General features: G+C 42.8%; 2 protein-coding genes across 3 annotated transcripts in view; one reads left to right on the plus strand and one right to left on the minus strand.

The window, feature by feature from the left end:
• Nucleotides 1-313: 313 nt before the first annotated feature.
• Nucleotides 314-7,742, minus strand: CGGBP1 (CGG triplet repeat binding protein 1). The gene is made up of 2 exons (XM_074899183.1): nucleotides 7,643-7,742; nucleotides 314-5,000 (listed from the first exon to the last, which is right to left on the minus strand). The coding sequence occupies exon 2, from the start codon at nucleotides 4,969-4,971 to the stop codon at nucleotides 4,468-4,470; it is 504 nt and encodes a 167-aa protein (XP_074755284.1). The 5' UTR covers nucleotides 4,972-5,000; nucleotides 7,643-7,742; the 3' UTR covers nucleotides 314-4,467.
• A 607-nt stretch (nucleotides 7,743-8,349) lies between these two features.
• The window catches only part of ZNF654 (zinc finger protein 654), a 36,998-nt gene continuing 30,195 nt past the window's right edge, over nucleotides 8,350-15,152 (plus strand). For both annotated transcript variants that reach the window (XM_074899197.1, XM_074899206.1), the window contains exon 1: nucleotides 8,350-8,513. In XM_074899197.1, the coding sequence (XP_074755298.1) occupies nucleotides 8,382-8,513 (132 nt within the window). In that variant the 5' untranslated portion in view covers nucleotides 8,350-8,381. The remainder of the gene's footprint in view (nucleotides 8,514-15,152) is intronic.

The raw sequence follows: 15,152 nt of genomic DNA on the forward strand, positions 1-15,152 counted from the left end.
GACCATTTTTCCATTACCAAGTGAAAACTTTACAAAGTAAAGTATTTCTCTTCCAATAATTTTTTAATATAAAAACTCAAATCACTTACTCTGTCTTATTGTTCTAACAAGAAGTCTTGTGGCACTGCAGAACCCAGGTATTTTCAGCCTCACTCTATTATCTAATCGTAAGTTCATCACTTGTTTAAATAAAACCATTTCTGTGGCCACTTACCATCAGCAAAACATCCCTACCACCAAACCAAAAATAAAGCATCTTCACTAACCCCAAAGAGACTAAACTTTAATAGCATTATTACAGTGAGAAGCTTTGTTAAAAAAAAAAAAATTTATTTGAAAGTTAGACACAACCTTGAAATTGTACAAAGACAACAAGCACTCAAATTACACAGAGTTAGCAGTGAGTACAATGTGAACACAACAACAGTGAGTCTTGCTTCTCTTTATAGGTAAATATAAATAGAGATTATCCTTGCCAAACTTCCAGCTTTTTTTTTTTTTTTCCTGAAAACCAGCTCATTATGCTGTAAAACCTAGCAGGGAGCATTTCACTGTTCAGTTCAACAGAATTGTTAAAAGGGGCTCTGGCTAAAAATAGTCCTTCTATCATGAGAATATCTCATACTTTGCAGAACCAAGTTTCTCTCTCAGTTGAAAAACAGCTTTCCCTTTCATTATGTTGAATGTTTCACCTCCTCTAGGGACCTGGCAAATTACAGGCTTCAAAATGCTTAAAAATATTAGAACTTGCTCATGTTTTTTCAAGAACATGCAAGCTGAAACTAACATGGTGCATACACGTAAGTAGTCACAAACCAGAGAATGTTCCTGTTTGTATTTTACTCTTTGAAAGTGTTGTTCCAAGAAAAGCACTTCAGAGTAATTTTAGCTGTGAGTTGGCTAAACTAATATAAGTACATGATCAGAGAAGAAAATATTTCTTCTTTCTTTTTTTTTTTTTTTTTATATTACATTTAGAGCTTCAAATATATTAATAAAACCACCTGGCAAAAAGTATCCCTTATAGCTTGTCCCTACATATGTATGTAAAATGAAAAGCAGACATTGCTACCATCCTCCCTTTACTTCTGAGAGTACTCTTTACAGGAAATACACGGAAAAATAATGCAGTGTCCTTGCAGAAAAAAGGAAAACTCCATGGAGACTGTTAACCACAGCCTCTGTTCTAGGAACTAGTTATTACTTAGGTTTAGATATACCAGAAAACTTCCACAGTAAATCTTCCCAAAGATCAACAGCAATTAAATCAAGGTTATGCTTTATCCAACTACAGACACACTGGCAGAATTATGCTCTGAACTTGAGTGTTTGCAGGACACTGTTCCAAGACTGAATGTAACCATTTTTACTTTTAAAGAAAATAAGTGTAACTGTCTTGTTGATGATCTGGATTATGTCCATGAATATAAATTTACTTATTATTCTTTCTAGATTACCTGAAAGTGCTTTATATTTCATAGTTTTACCCCATTATGAATGTTTGTTGCAACAGATCAGTATCTTGATTTTCATAAAGCTTGAAAAACATTGTGGGTTTGTCTGGGTTTTTTTTAAACAAAATATTCTGTTATTAAGACACCAGTGTCCTATAAACTGCTGTATATTGGAATTCAAGTCAGTTCAATTCAAAATCCTGATAATCAATTTTTGCTTCCAAATTATGAGTTGGTAGCCTATGGCTGCACCGATAAGGTACCTCACAAGGCTCATACCCTCTGCAGTAAATCTCCATTAAAAATAAATTGGTACTAGAATAATTACTGAAAATACTCACAGAATTTTATTAATTCTGTAAATTGAGGCTCTGTACATAGACTGCTTTATAAATAGAGTAAGATTTAGAGAAACACAGTGTTCTAATATTGCTTTACCTTGTTGAAAATTACTGGTTTTCTTTTTTTTTAACAAAAGCTTTTGATTTGCTAACTTTTATTTTTACACAAAACTATTATAAGTGAAAGTAACTCGATATTTTTCAGTTGTGCAAGAGCCTATTTAATGTTGCCATTAAGCTTTTCAAAATGTCTCTCAGTTTGACAGTTAAGGAAAAAACATACAGCATTGAATCCTACATAAAATAGTTATGGGGTGCAGCCTGTGAAAACCCAGATTATACCTTTCAATCATACCATCTTCTCCAGATGCTTTTGTTTAATGGAAGCCTGCTTTCTCAGTACTCCACTGTTTTCTATTTGCTTCAATTCTAAGATGGCCTTTGTAAAGTTAAAAAAAAAGGTAAAAAATTAAAGCAAGGATGTTGTTTCACTGTAATGAAACGGCAGCTGTAAAAGAACACTTTCAATTATTGTCAGGGCAGAAAAGGCCATTGGCAGTGTATCTTTCACTTGGCTTAACAAGATTTATAAAACAGTTCTAGCCCAAGGCAGTTAATGATCTTAAGCTAAACCCTTGTGCAATAGCAAACGATATTTCAGAAGGCATATTTTGATATCTAGGATTAGAAAAAAATGATTACTGTTATTTCTGTCTGAAGTTCTAAACCGCAGCCAGTATCACTGACAGGCTTGCTGTGACTGCATGGAGACCTGGTAGCTCCAACAGAGACCAAAGGTGCAGCAGCGTACTGAGTAGCCCTGTATTGGTACACTGGATGGGAGCCTTCTGCTTTTGAGTTTTGTCCATTTATTGGAACAGGTCTCACACGAGAAGGCTACAAGACATGATTATAATGGTTATAAAAACACAAGTGCATTTCTATAGAAGCTGATTGCACAAAAACCAGTTCTTACTAAGTATGTAAGTCTCTCTCAATCCAGCAAAAGAGACTGCTCTAGAAATAGCTAGGGAAATAGCTACAGAAACAAAATAAGCAGGCTATTTTGTCTCTTTTTAGCAATTACTTAGTATTGCTGTAAATATCTGGAATAAAAGAAAGACTGAGAAACAGATACTGTGAAACTCTACTGGAGAAAGGAAGCTGAACAGAGCAACCGGCTCCACCTGAGGGAGTTAAAGCATGCTTACGCCATTGTATCCACCGAGTGGAGCATTTCTGTGCTGCTAGATGATGCTTGGCACCTCCCCGAACCCCGCGCACCTCAAAGGAAATCTAGATCAGGCAGGAGTTGGTCGTATTCCAACACTTTGCACAATGCTCCCTCATTCCATTCAAAAACTTTACAGAGCACTTACATTGAGGGGACCATTTGGCATAATAATTTGGAATAGCTCAGTAACAGTTTACTAGGTTTGGGAGAAGGTAACATTATCGAAATTCTTCATTTTTCCATTTTACTTTTTGCCAGTCCAATAGATGTGGCCTTGGCACAGAGTAAGAAATGCAGCCCACGTCTGTAATTCCAGTATAGCTTCAAAGTATACATGCTTTCTTATTTGCGCTTACAGGTACTGAGTAGCCTTTGCAGTAACTATTTTGAAAATCATTTTAATCACTTTACCTCCTTTGACTAAAAGGCTGAGGACAAGGCCAAAGATGCAGGAGACCTTCAGGGAAAGATGGAGGAGCCTCTTCTCCTGTGCACTGTAAAAAAAGCTTTCTCACCTCCACAGTTTCATGCCTCCCCTATCCCCAATTTAAATTTAGCATCCTTTGTCCCGCTAGTAAGAAAAAGGCATTAATCCTCTCTACTAAGACCTTGGTCCAGCATAAGTAGCACTTGCCAGCAGTTGCACTGCAAACCACACTCAGTTACTGGTTTGTCTACTCAACTTTCAAAGATTGGCACTGACACTGAAGGGGACATGTTAAACCGAGACAATGAAACAGTGGTTTTAACAAAGCGGGCACGGTAAACCTGCAGAACTCCTAGCTTCATGAGAAGAGCGGAGCTCAGAGGTCAGTACAAGAGACGAAAGCTATTTAAGCTTGATAATGAACACATCCACAGTCGCACCAAATAGGGTAAGAGTATTTTAGAAGAAAAAGGGTTTTCATTTTAGAATGCAAGCCGAACTTGAATAGGAATTTGCAATAATTCTCCCCCAACAGAGCAGTTATATTTTAACTAACCATTCTACAGTTTTGTGCATTTCAAATGTGCAGTACTTCTTCCTGGTCACCCGTGGGCAGGATACTGGACAAAGCAATCCACTGACATGATTAACAATCTCTATCGCAGCATCTTCCTCGGGTATTTAGATGCACAGTTTAGGTAAGTGAGGTCCTCCATCCAAGTGCCTTTTTCTTAGCGTCAGTTTCAGCTGGACTGAACACAGGTAAGGTGTATGCCAGGCATGTTCCCTGCATTCATCATGAACTCTACATCAACGTAGCTCTGAAGTCTACAGCAGGGTTAGCAACAGTCTGTGGCATACCGCTAAGTTCACAAATAGATTGTCATTTCTACAATAATACAAAATAGCTTGTAAAACCAATATGTAACACTGTATATATGCATGAATATAAAAATAAACCACACCATCAATATGCAAAACTTCACAACGATGATGAAAAGAGTTTTCTTCTCAACGGTCTTCAGTATTGATGAGTTGGTTCTCATTGTCATACCCATCAGGCAGGTATGCTTTCCTTAGCTGGTCTGACTTAGGTATCGAACTGCCATTCTTGACGTAGCGGGACAGAAAGGCTCTCACAGATGGATGATCAGCCTTCTCAAGTGGAATATTAGCTTCCAGGCACATTTTCACAAAGTCCTGGATGACACTGGTTTTCTCTGTCTGGGCAGTACTGTTGCACTGAAGGGAGGCAGTCAGAGTCCTTTGCTTCTTCCTGACGTTCTGTTCTTCAAACTCTGCCTTTCGCTTTGTGTGTGTTTTAGACTTGAGGTGGTCATTGATGGCAGACTTGCGAACATGATTCAGAACCACATTGCAGGAAGTACAGAAGAGTTTTCCTCCATCTTCATGCAGCTCACTGCCAAACTCAGTTACACGATCCTGGGGGGTTACATACAAAGCAGTCTTCGAGCGGTTACGTGACGGAGCGGACTTCACTCCAAATCGCTCCATGGCTGCCTTTAATAAACTCTACCTGAAAGCTGGAAAAGAAAAAAAAATTGCTGTTAAAGTGTGCTAATGATTTCAACGAAACAGTTCAGGATGCAGTCTGTTCAATATCCAATATAGTGATTATTGACATCTGAAAGATAACTACATGTAAGATACATGTGTGAAACTCTTACCAAAAGGTTTTCAGCTTGCAACCCAAACAACTTAGGAGACCGAAGTTCCTCATGGGTCAGAGTAAAATACTTTTTAGTTTCGACAACTACAAAGCTCAACAGAACCTCAAAACTCAATCTGTTCATCACTAAAAGCCAAATAGAAAGGCTTTTTGTTTTTTTCTTGAAGATAGTTTTTACCCTTTACTCTTTAGGGTAAAGGGTGCTTTGTTCTTACTATTTTCAACACATTTGATAGTTTCTTAGTTATGTTGAGTCAGTATTTTTCTGTTTACTTCCCAAAAATGCGTAGCAATTCTGTTAGCAAAAGCTTAGTTGTCCAAGTATCAGGCAAGAAGGCCATTACTGTCACTTACAAAAGCCAGTAAAAAACAAACAAAACCCAAAAAAACCCCACCACAAACCTGCTTTGTCAGCACTCATTTGGGAACACCTCTCACTTTTGCCCCAGCTCAAACTGCAACTATTAGACTGAACCTGAACTCAGAGTCAAAAGCAAACAATTTTGTCATTGCAACTAGAGACTGCTGAAACGGCTAACGTGAACAGAAAACAGCATACATTTCAATGCAAAATAAGAACCTGTATCTTCAGAGATAACAACCTCTCTGAGGAAGGTAAATGATAACTAAGAGAGCCGGACACTTTTTCACTTCACTCTAAATTACACTATGTTACCAGAGCAGGCAATAACCTAGTCGAGTGTAGTAAAAATCAAACAGGACTTATGCCTTTGTTGTTGGGAAACGGAGTAGCTGGTGTAAATCTCAGCCAAGATAAGTTAAGTCCTTTTCAAAGTAAAGTCAAAGTCAAGAGACAGCTCTCCCTTCTGAGCAAAATGAATGGTCATTACATTAACCACCCAATTCCTTAACAAAAATAAGGCAACAGTTGTTTGTTAAAAATGGTATTTTGGCAAATACTTTGGGGAAATGTAATGGGTTGCCTGGGCATTTACTTATGGGTATGAACAACTTTGAAGACTTTTGTACTGCTGGTGCTTACAAGGAAGAGAGATGGGAATACCTCCAGACGTATTATTCTCTGTACTTATTTTGTTACAAACACTGAGCTTGATGTTGCAAGATTTTAAAAGATCTGCTTTTAAAAGACCAGAACTTCCATAAGCTGAGCTTGTCCAGCTCTAATGCCTGGAGTTTCTGCTATCCAAAATCCCTTTCTCTTGCTCTGAAAATAAAGGAACTGAGAATTCAGTCTTCAAAACCGTATTTTTTCTTAAACCATTACAACATTAGCAGATGACAACCTTTTGAAAAAAAAAAAAAAAAGGAGACAAAGATATTGCTAGTAGCTACTTTCCCAGTTAATTTTTTGCACTATCTGCTACTTCCCAGAACTGTAAGTCTTGACTGATCCTGCACAACACTACAGACTAAGCAATCTTCTTTCAGCATCGATGGAACTATGTTCATTCTTTCTGTTGCTTCATGAAATTTATCCCCATGAGGTTCCTAAGTAAGTGTTTCCTGAAATCAAGCAGAAAACATCTTAACCTAACATTGTTAACTTGTTGCTTCGACTTCTGAAACGTCCAAACAAATCCCTCACCGAACTAAGTGTTTGCACTTACGCTGTATCGAAATCCATAGGAATTCTGTGAACAGTACAAGCACTGAAACACAGACCTTTTAGACTTTTTTTGCCTCAAGTTTGGCACGGATTCTTTGATGCCTACTCATGCCTGAACTACTTCTGGGTTCCCAGGTGCAGACGAAGGCGTGCGGGCAGGCAGGGCACCCAGGGCAGACACCCGACCCACCCGCTAGTACGTTGCCAGATGAGGCGGTGGGACTCTAGGGAAGGCGGATGAGCACGCCCTGGCTAAAAAGTGTCACCGGAGAGAGCCACTACGCGTGCAGGGACCTCTTGGCGAGCCCGGGGAGTATTTCAGGTGAGCAGGAAGAAAACAACGCCGGATTTCCAATCGCCAAACAGGTTTCGCTGCTCCCCTCGGTGCCGGGGGAAGCACGCTGTGACCGGGCGCCAGAACTCGATGCGTTTATTCCCTGGGGTTTGGTCGCCGGATTGACGGCGCCATTTAACTCGTGAGGGCCCCTGAGGACCGGCGGGGCCCACGCTCCCCCGCCCGCCTCCCTCCCTCCCGCTCCCTCTCCGGGGGTCCGAAGGGCCCGGCTCCCCCCACCCCGGCGGCGGCAGCGCCAGCGCCGCACGCACCCCAGGCCTCGCCTCCCCCGCCCGGCGGCGGCGGCGGCGGCGGCTGGCGGCAGACAGGTGCGGCCCCTCCCGCCCCGGCCCCGCCCCGTTCCTTCCCCCGCCCGGCACGGCGGGTGTTTCCATGGCAGAGCCGGGAGGCGCCGCCGCCTCCGCAGGCGCCGCCGGCCCCGCAGCCCCCGCTACTCCCCTCCCCGACCGGCCCCGGGACCCCACAGGCGGCGGAGAGCGGCCCCGGGAGGGCCTCGCCGAGCCAGCGCCGCCCGCCCGCCGCGCCCCGCCCGCCCCCTGCCGGGCGCCGTTACCCGCTGGGGCCGCGCGGCCTCCCCCGGCCCCGCCGCCGCGGGGCTGTCGCTGCCGCCGCCGCCGAGCTCCGCGCCGCGGGCCGGATGCGCCCCTCCGCCGACGGCCGCCGCGCTGCCAGCGCCGCGCCGCAGCCAGACGGACCGACCCACCCTGGCGGCCGCGGTAGGCGGGACCTAGCAACCCGCCTAGCAACCGCCGCGCCCGCCCGCCGCCCGCCTCTTGCCCGCCGCCACGGAGCGGCCGAGCGGGAGAAACCCTTCGGCGATTGGCTCCCCCTGGCCCGGGCGCGCGGAGATGGACAGCACTTTTGCCCGATTAGAAGTGGAGGGCGGGTGTAAGAGCCGTGATGGAGACGTGCTTGGGCCAGTCAGAGCGCGCGAGGGCGACGGTGGCGTCTAGCGGACGGGGATTTTGGCCAGTCGCCGGCAGGAGGTTGCCGTTGGGAGGTGTAACAGACGGGGTGAGCAGCCAATGGCAAGGCGGGGAGAAAGTAACGAAGAGACTTTTGCTCCAATCGAGGGACGCTTCGGCGGGGCCGGGTGGAAGGGAGGAGCCAGAGGTCGGAGGTCACCAGCGAGTTCTCCCGTCGTTGGCCGTTGATCGGCACGGCGGCTGGCCCAATAGGAGCGCGACTAGGGGGCGTGGCCGGAAGTGAGGCAGCGGGGAGGGGGCGCCCCTTCCGGCGTGGCGGGGCGGGGGCAGCGGGGCGCTCGGTACGCGCAGGGCGGCCGGAGCAGCATGGCGGAAGACGAGAGCGATCAGGAGTCGGAGCGGCTCAGCGAGGAGCTGGAGGCACTGGTGACGCCGGGCCCCCCCGCCGGCCTGCCGGCCCTCCTCAACAGCCAGTATTACTGCCGCCGCTTCTGCCAGGTGAGCGCCGCCCCGCCCCCCGGCCCGCTCCTCGCCCCTCCCCCCCGCGGGCGGGGGTGGGGCGCGGCGGGGCCGGGCCCCCCCCGTCCTCCCGGGGTGGTGGTGGCGATGGGGGGGGCGACGGCACGCCGCGGTGCCAGTCCCCATTCCCCCTCCTCGGTGTGGCGGAGGGGGCACGCCGCGGTGCTAGGGCCGCTGCCCCGTGGCTGTCGGCGGGGCGGAGGTCGAGCCGCTCCCCGGCGGCCTGGGGTCAGAGCCGGGGCAGGGCTGGGGGCGGGCAGTGGGGGAGGGGGCCCGGCCCGGCCCGCTCCCCTCCCCTCCCAGGTCTTGAGGCGGAGAAGGGGAACGGAGGCGACGCCTGTCCGTCCGCGGGGGGCGGCTGTGGTGCTGGCGCAGAGTGCCCCAGGCCCGGCCCGGGAGGAGGGCGGGAGCCGGGCTGGGGCTGGTAGGGAGGCTGGCGGGGGGAGGAAAGGCTCCTCCCGGCGCGGGGGAGCGGGAGGGGGCAAGGAGAAACCGGGGACGCCGGAGGGTGGCGGGGCCCCGCCGCCGCTGCTGCGCCCGGCGAACCGGGCCGTATGCGGTGGTGCTGCGGCCAAAACAAGTCCGAGTGGCTCTGCCTGAGCTGGGAGGGCAGGAGAGAGGGGGAGAGAGAGAGAGCGGGCCTCGGAATCCGTTCCCATACCGGTGGCTAAATTAGACCAGGGTATTTTTATATTTTTATTTTTTGAAAAGCAGCGTTTCTTCATGAGGGCCCGGAATTCTTGTGCTCTTTGCAACCTCTTTATGTATGCCTTGCAAAGTAACAAGCAACAACAGGTTGTTTTTCCTAGTTGCTTTCATCAGCAGATGTTGATGAAACATTAGTTATGCTGGGTATGTTTCAGCCATGCTACTTGTTTTCTGAAACAGTCTGGAGTGTTTTGGTATGGAATTACTTCATTTCATCAGCTTCTTGGCTTCTTACCTCACCGCTACGATTGCTTTCTTCCATTTAATAAATGTGTTCCTACGTTCTTAGTTTGTTCTTCCTGTTTTAACATGCAGTGAAACGTGTTTGAAATATTATTTACAGTAATATGTGTTTGAAATCATCACGGGCAGCCTACTGCTCAGTAAGTCCACAGGTTGCTTTTTGGTTTTATCAGCCTCTTATTTTTTCTTCTGTTTAGTGATTTTGCTAAACTTAGTATGTGTGAAAAAAATGTGAAGGAGAAGTGAATGTTTTTGCACGTATGACGTAAACTGCAATTGTAAGAAATCACAACCATATTTGATTAAGTTGGCAGGTTGGACAGACATTTGCTTCAGCTGAACATGGATGGGTTTATCTTAAATTTTTCAAGCTACACTTAGTGTGTGTTGCATTCAGTGCATTAAGGAGGAAGTGTGGGTGCGGGCAGCTTTATATACTAGTGCCAATCCAGTTTCCTAGACAAGGCTAGGAATTAGTAGGGAACAGAAGAGGACAAGACCAGGAAAGTAATTTCCTATATAATGGTTTTATCGCAGTAGATACTGGAAAAGTATCTAAACCACTTGACCTTGACTTCTGCAGTTTCTTTTGTGTAGACAGGTTGCCAAGCCCTCTCCCCTACTTTGTTTTGCTTCAAGCTTATCCACTCTCCACATGGGCAGCCAATGTTCTGATTATATAAAGGGCTCTATTTCTTTTCCCTTAAATTTTCTTTTTAACAATGTATAGTTTAAATAATCCTGATGAAAGTCAGTTAATATATTAATACTTTATCTCCAGGGTTATTTTTTGTGTGTTTAAATTTGGCCTCGTGTGGTCAACAGTCATGTGCTCACTCAAAATATAATCTTCCATGTTTTATTTTTTACTAATGGATTCTTCTACTGATTTAACTGTATAAATATAGGATCTTAACTGGTGTAGTGTACCAGTATGAAAAGCTAGTAGTTATGTGATCTTGGTGGTTCAAAAACAAATGAAGTTGTGCGTGCTCCACGTTAGCTTGTTTACCCTCATGAGATTGACAGTGGTGTAATCTATATATATACCTGTACATACAGAGGGTTGATAGGCTGTCAGCCTGTTTAATAGGTGATGAAGCATATTTATATTTTTTCAGAAAGTATCATGAAGTTTAGGTCACCTTTTTCTTGTAACATTTGTTGTATAACAAAACTTCTCACTTAAATATTATGTTGCTTTATTAGATTTAGCTTTTTTTTTTTTTCCTCACCCAGATATGTCTTCTAGTGCAATTTTTCCCTTTGGCTCTAGTTTTTGTCAGAGCCTGTCGCTTTGTACTTTCCTATGCAGATCTTCTGAAGGTCATATTTGTCTGTTGTGCAGATCAAGCCTTTCCACCTCATTCCTCTCCACACTGATTTTTCTGTTCTTAATGGTTATTTGGCACTTTAAAATGTCCTAGTTAGCCTCCTATGTTCCTGGTTTTGTGTCAAAAGTTAAACAGTAGCTCTAGAAATAGTTGCTTAGCGATAATACCATAAGTTTGAACTACCTGAAATAAACATTTTTATTTTCAGAACAACAACCTATTAAAATATATGGCTGTGCTTCAGTTATACTGATGAAGCTTGGTGTCAGCTGAAAATAATATTGTTTAGACTGCTTGTAGTTATGCTCTTGTGTGAAGTATGTGCACATCCACATCTCTCGGTAAGAGCTACAGGAAAAATCAAGGATGGTGAAAGCCGTTTTGGTCTGTAGAGCCATTTTCTGTAGACAGAAGCAAAGACTTCTTCACTGATCTTAAAGAGAGTGGCTTAGACCTTGAAAAGCATTAGCCTGCACATGTCTTTAATCCTTGAAATATGTTAGAAAGGTAAAATACTGCTGTAAACAGCCACATTCAGTACTCTTGAGGCTTGGAATATTGCACCTGAACTTCACTTTCAGATAGGAGATTAAGTAACAGTTACAAAAGATGACTGGATTATCAGAGCATTTTCCTTAAATATCTGTGTAATCACAATTTGATGAACAAGATTAAGTCAGAATGTGGTGTCTCTAAACCCATGTGTAGTTTCTGGGATTGGTTTTTGTATTGTAGGTGTGCATGCGTGGTTATAGAAGGTCATTACAGCCAGAATTTTCCAAGGCAAAGTGGAATAAAATGTTTTTCAAGATTGTTATTTGAGATTGATGACATGGGGAAAACAAAAATCAAGATTTCTGTGGTTGAGAATGAAAAGAGACAGTCGGAAGATGAGCTGAGTGCCCAGTTTATGCATATCACCAGCTGTTTGTATGTTACTTTCTGTAAATTGCTGATCTGGCATTTCTTCTTCTTTGTAAAGTATTGAAACCACTTAGACATTGGGAAAAGCAAGTCTCCTCAACTTTGGCAAGCAAAAGAACAAAGGCTTCTGTAACTACTTTGTAAGTTAAAGAAATTTGAAAGGTGCTACCTAGCAGAAATCCCCTCAGTCCAGTCTAAACATTTGGAAGAGCTGCATGAGTTTCAACTTATGATATATGCAGAGTTTGAAATTCTTTCATGAGATTTCTCAGGGACCAGAGCTGATGGTTACTTTTCGGCATGAGGGTAGAGGGAGTAGTTTTATAATTAGAAGGATGAATTTCCAAATTTACTTGATTTGAAAGACCTTAAGAGCGTGCTGGAAAAAGGATAGCCTACATCATTGCACTTGAAGTGGATATAGTTTTATCCACTAGAAACTGCATTTCTCTTCAGAATCTTTTCTCATAACAGTAAGTACTATCAAAACATTGCAAGTTACTCCCAGCATTTCTGTAGTTGTCCACATGGCTGCATAACTGTACTAGATGTTATTTTATGTTTTTCGGTACTGACTGAAATAAATGCAAGGTGAGTCTGATCTAAAGTAACAAGGTAATGCTGTGAGGGGTAAACACTACTTTATGTTCTTGTATTGTGGCATCAGTTTACGGCCTTCCAGTATGATCTGACTTCCTGAAATAAAGATTACCTAGTTTGCTTACATTAATGGTGGTATCGTGAGTCACTGCTGGAAAAATAATTCTTGGGTTTATAAGCTTGAAAGCTAAGAAGTAAAATTTAGTAATGTACTAGAGAAGGCAGTGTTCCTTGGATTTATTTTAGTAGACAAAAAAAATACAGGGGTGTATGACTCAACTGTTGTCTGTCTTGCTTTGTGGGGATGAAGGTGGAAAAATATACATGTCTTTGAATGTTTGTTCTTCAGATTTTGGGATCAATACATTTTCACACTTTGTGCTTAAATTTGAAAGCACTTGCTTTTGACTTTTACTTTGAACTTCAAGTCAACAGTTGTTAAGATGCTTTTATATTGTACTAAAAATAATCCCAAAACCAAACAAACAAAAAAAAAAAAACCCACCAAACCCAAACCTTTAGGTTATAACAGACTTGTTTTATTACATTCTGGACCTTTGGGACCTTTGTTTGGTCTCCATACACTATTTTAAAGTTTAGCTACAGAAATCCTGCTCACATGAGTACTAGTAGTGGAAAGTGATCTCTTCAATTTCTTTGCAGCTTATTTTTCTGAGAAGATAGAATCTGTAATTTTTAACCACCTATCTTCTTTTGTAATGATTTGTGGTGTTCTAGGGGTTTTTTGTATCTTCCTGAATAAATATACTTTGTACTTGTGAGTTGCTTGAATATTGAGAGCACTGTTGAAAGTCAAATTTGACTTATTTGACTGACATTTTTCATGTTTTTAAATGTGTGACATTGCTAGTTACTTGAAAGCTTGTAAAGGACAAACCATACACTGCAGTAACTAAATTTACCTGCGTATCAAAGAATACCATAACTATTTGAAACAGTTTAAATTTAAAAGTTAACCTGTCATTGTGTTCTGTGTTTACTGGGTCTTTTTTCCATGCTTGGCTGGTGAAACAAGCATATTCAATTTACTAGTTAGAAGTTTAGGACTGTGCTGCTTGAGATTCAAGTGAAGTTCAGGTTTAGAAGGAAAACCTTACAAACCAGCAGTGGCCAGCAGCAGGTCATGTTTATTCCCAAACTGAATGCCACGTGTGAGCCTTCAGTTCGGTTGGGGCTTACCTGTCTGCAAAGAAAGGGTGTCCTGGGTTAGGTGGTGGCACTCTTGCCTTTGACACTTGATGGTAAACCTGATAAGCCACTGTCTTGCATGATAAGTTGGGGTATATGTAGTGCACTTAGCTGTTTTCAGTTAGCTTCCTGGGAGAATTCACTATAGTAGTTGATTTGCAGCCTCTTTATTTGCAAATCCGGGAGGCTGAAGGAGGCAGTCTTCAGTGCTCTTGTCATTAACGTTACAAAGTCTCTTCATATTGGTTTCTCCTCAGTTTCTCTGCCTGCTGTCCTTTTAGCTTTACCCAGAGAAATTATCTCCCTATTTTAAATGGGATTAAGGAGTTAGTATTTTAAAAAAGGGAACTTTGCACAAATATACAAATATGCTGCATACTTGGCTTGAGCTTTAATAACGTTTTTCTCCTTCCACTTCTTTGGAACTTCAATTTCACACTCTCAAGCTTCTTGGTATTGCTGCTTCTTTTAATGTCTTGTCTCAAAGTTTAGCTTTTATATAAAAAAAATAATTTGAATTTTGCTTGAAAAAAGTATATCAAGATTGTAAGTTTTAAGGGAGTTGCAGGTTTTTATACCTAAAAGGAAGGATCTCCATTGAATGGTGCTTCTGTATCACGGTCTGTCTGATAGCCTTCCCATGCAGGCTTTTTCAAGTAAGAAAAGGCACACCTATTGCAGTAGGTAATGCAAAAATCAAAAAGTTAAGAACTTCTGGGTAACAGTTGTTCAGATGAGGGAAAGAAGTAATTGTACTTTTTACCTGAAATGCATCTGAAGTTGTGTTTTACTAATATCATTGGTGATCTGGACATATGCATTCATGTGTGTGTTCACAAGATTGTCAGTTTATTTTTTCATATATAATCAAACCAATTCTTTAAATTAATTGATTTTCACTCTAGGGGGGGTGCTGATCAAAAGGTGAGGAGGAATATTGCTACTTTTTAATATAAATACTTGAAGTTTCAGTCATAAGATCTTACACAGGCACACTTATTAGAGTCCTACAAGTAGCCAAAACTGCTTTTCTAGGATTAATATATAGTCTTCACTGCTGTGCAACTCACAGACTGTAAATATGTATGAAAACTGGGTCTTTGGATAGCTAAATGCAATGTATGTATGGAACCCAGTCTTAGATAGTTCTTGCCTCAAGCAGGCTGAGGAAAAGGGTGAGATTTCAGTGATTAAGGATGGGGGGAAGCATTTAGCTTTAAGGGTAGAGCTTTGGCAGAAACTTGTCCATAGGATGTGTCATGCTGTTGCTGGGTGATGTTTTTTTCTTTTGCCAGAAGTGTGATTATGTTTGGTTACTCCTTATGTAATATTCACATGTGAATTGCAGTAAAGCCATTGCTTACATCATTTTTTAATTTTTTTTTTTTTAGTTAGATCATATAAAACCATTTTAAACTTGTGTCTGTTAAGTAATGTTTTATGTTATCTTAAAATGTTAAGGCCTTTCCTACTCTCTCTTTGGATAATGGAATCCTTTTTGTAAGGATATGACATCTTTGTATGTGGAAACAGAACAAAATACTCATAATCCACTAAATAGATTAAAAAGGCAGTAAGAAAGGTGTGATTATTTCTTCTG

This window comes from Athene noctua, chromosome 1, assembly GCF_965140245.1.
Source record: "Athene noctua chromosome 1, bAthNoc1.hap1.1, whole genome shotgun sequence".
Taxonomy (NCBI): Eukaryota; Metazoa; Chordata; class Aves; order Strigiformes; family Strigidae; genus Athene; species Athene noctua.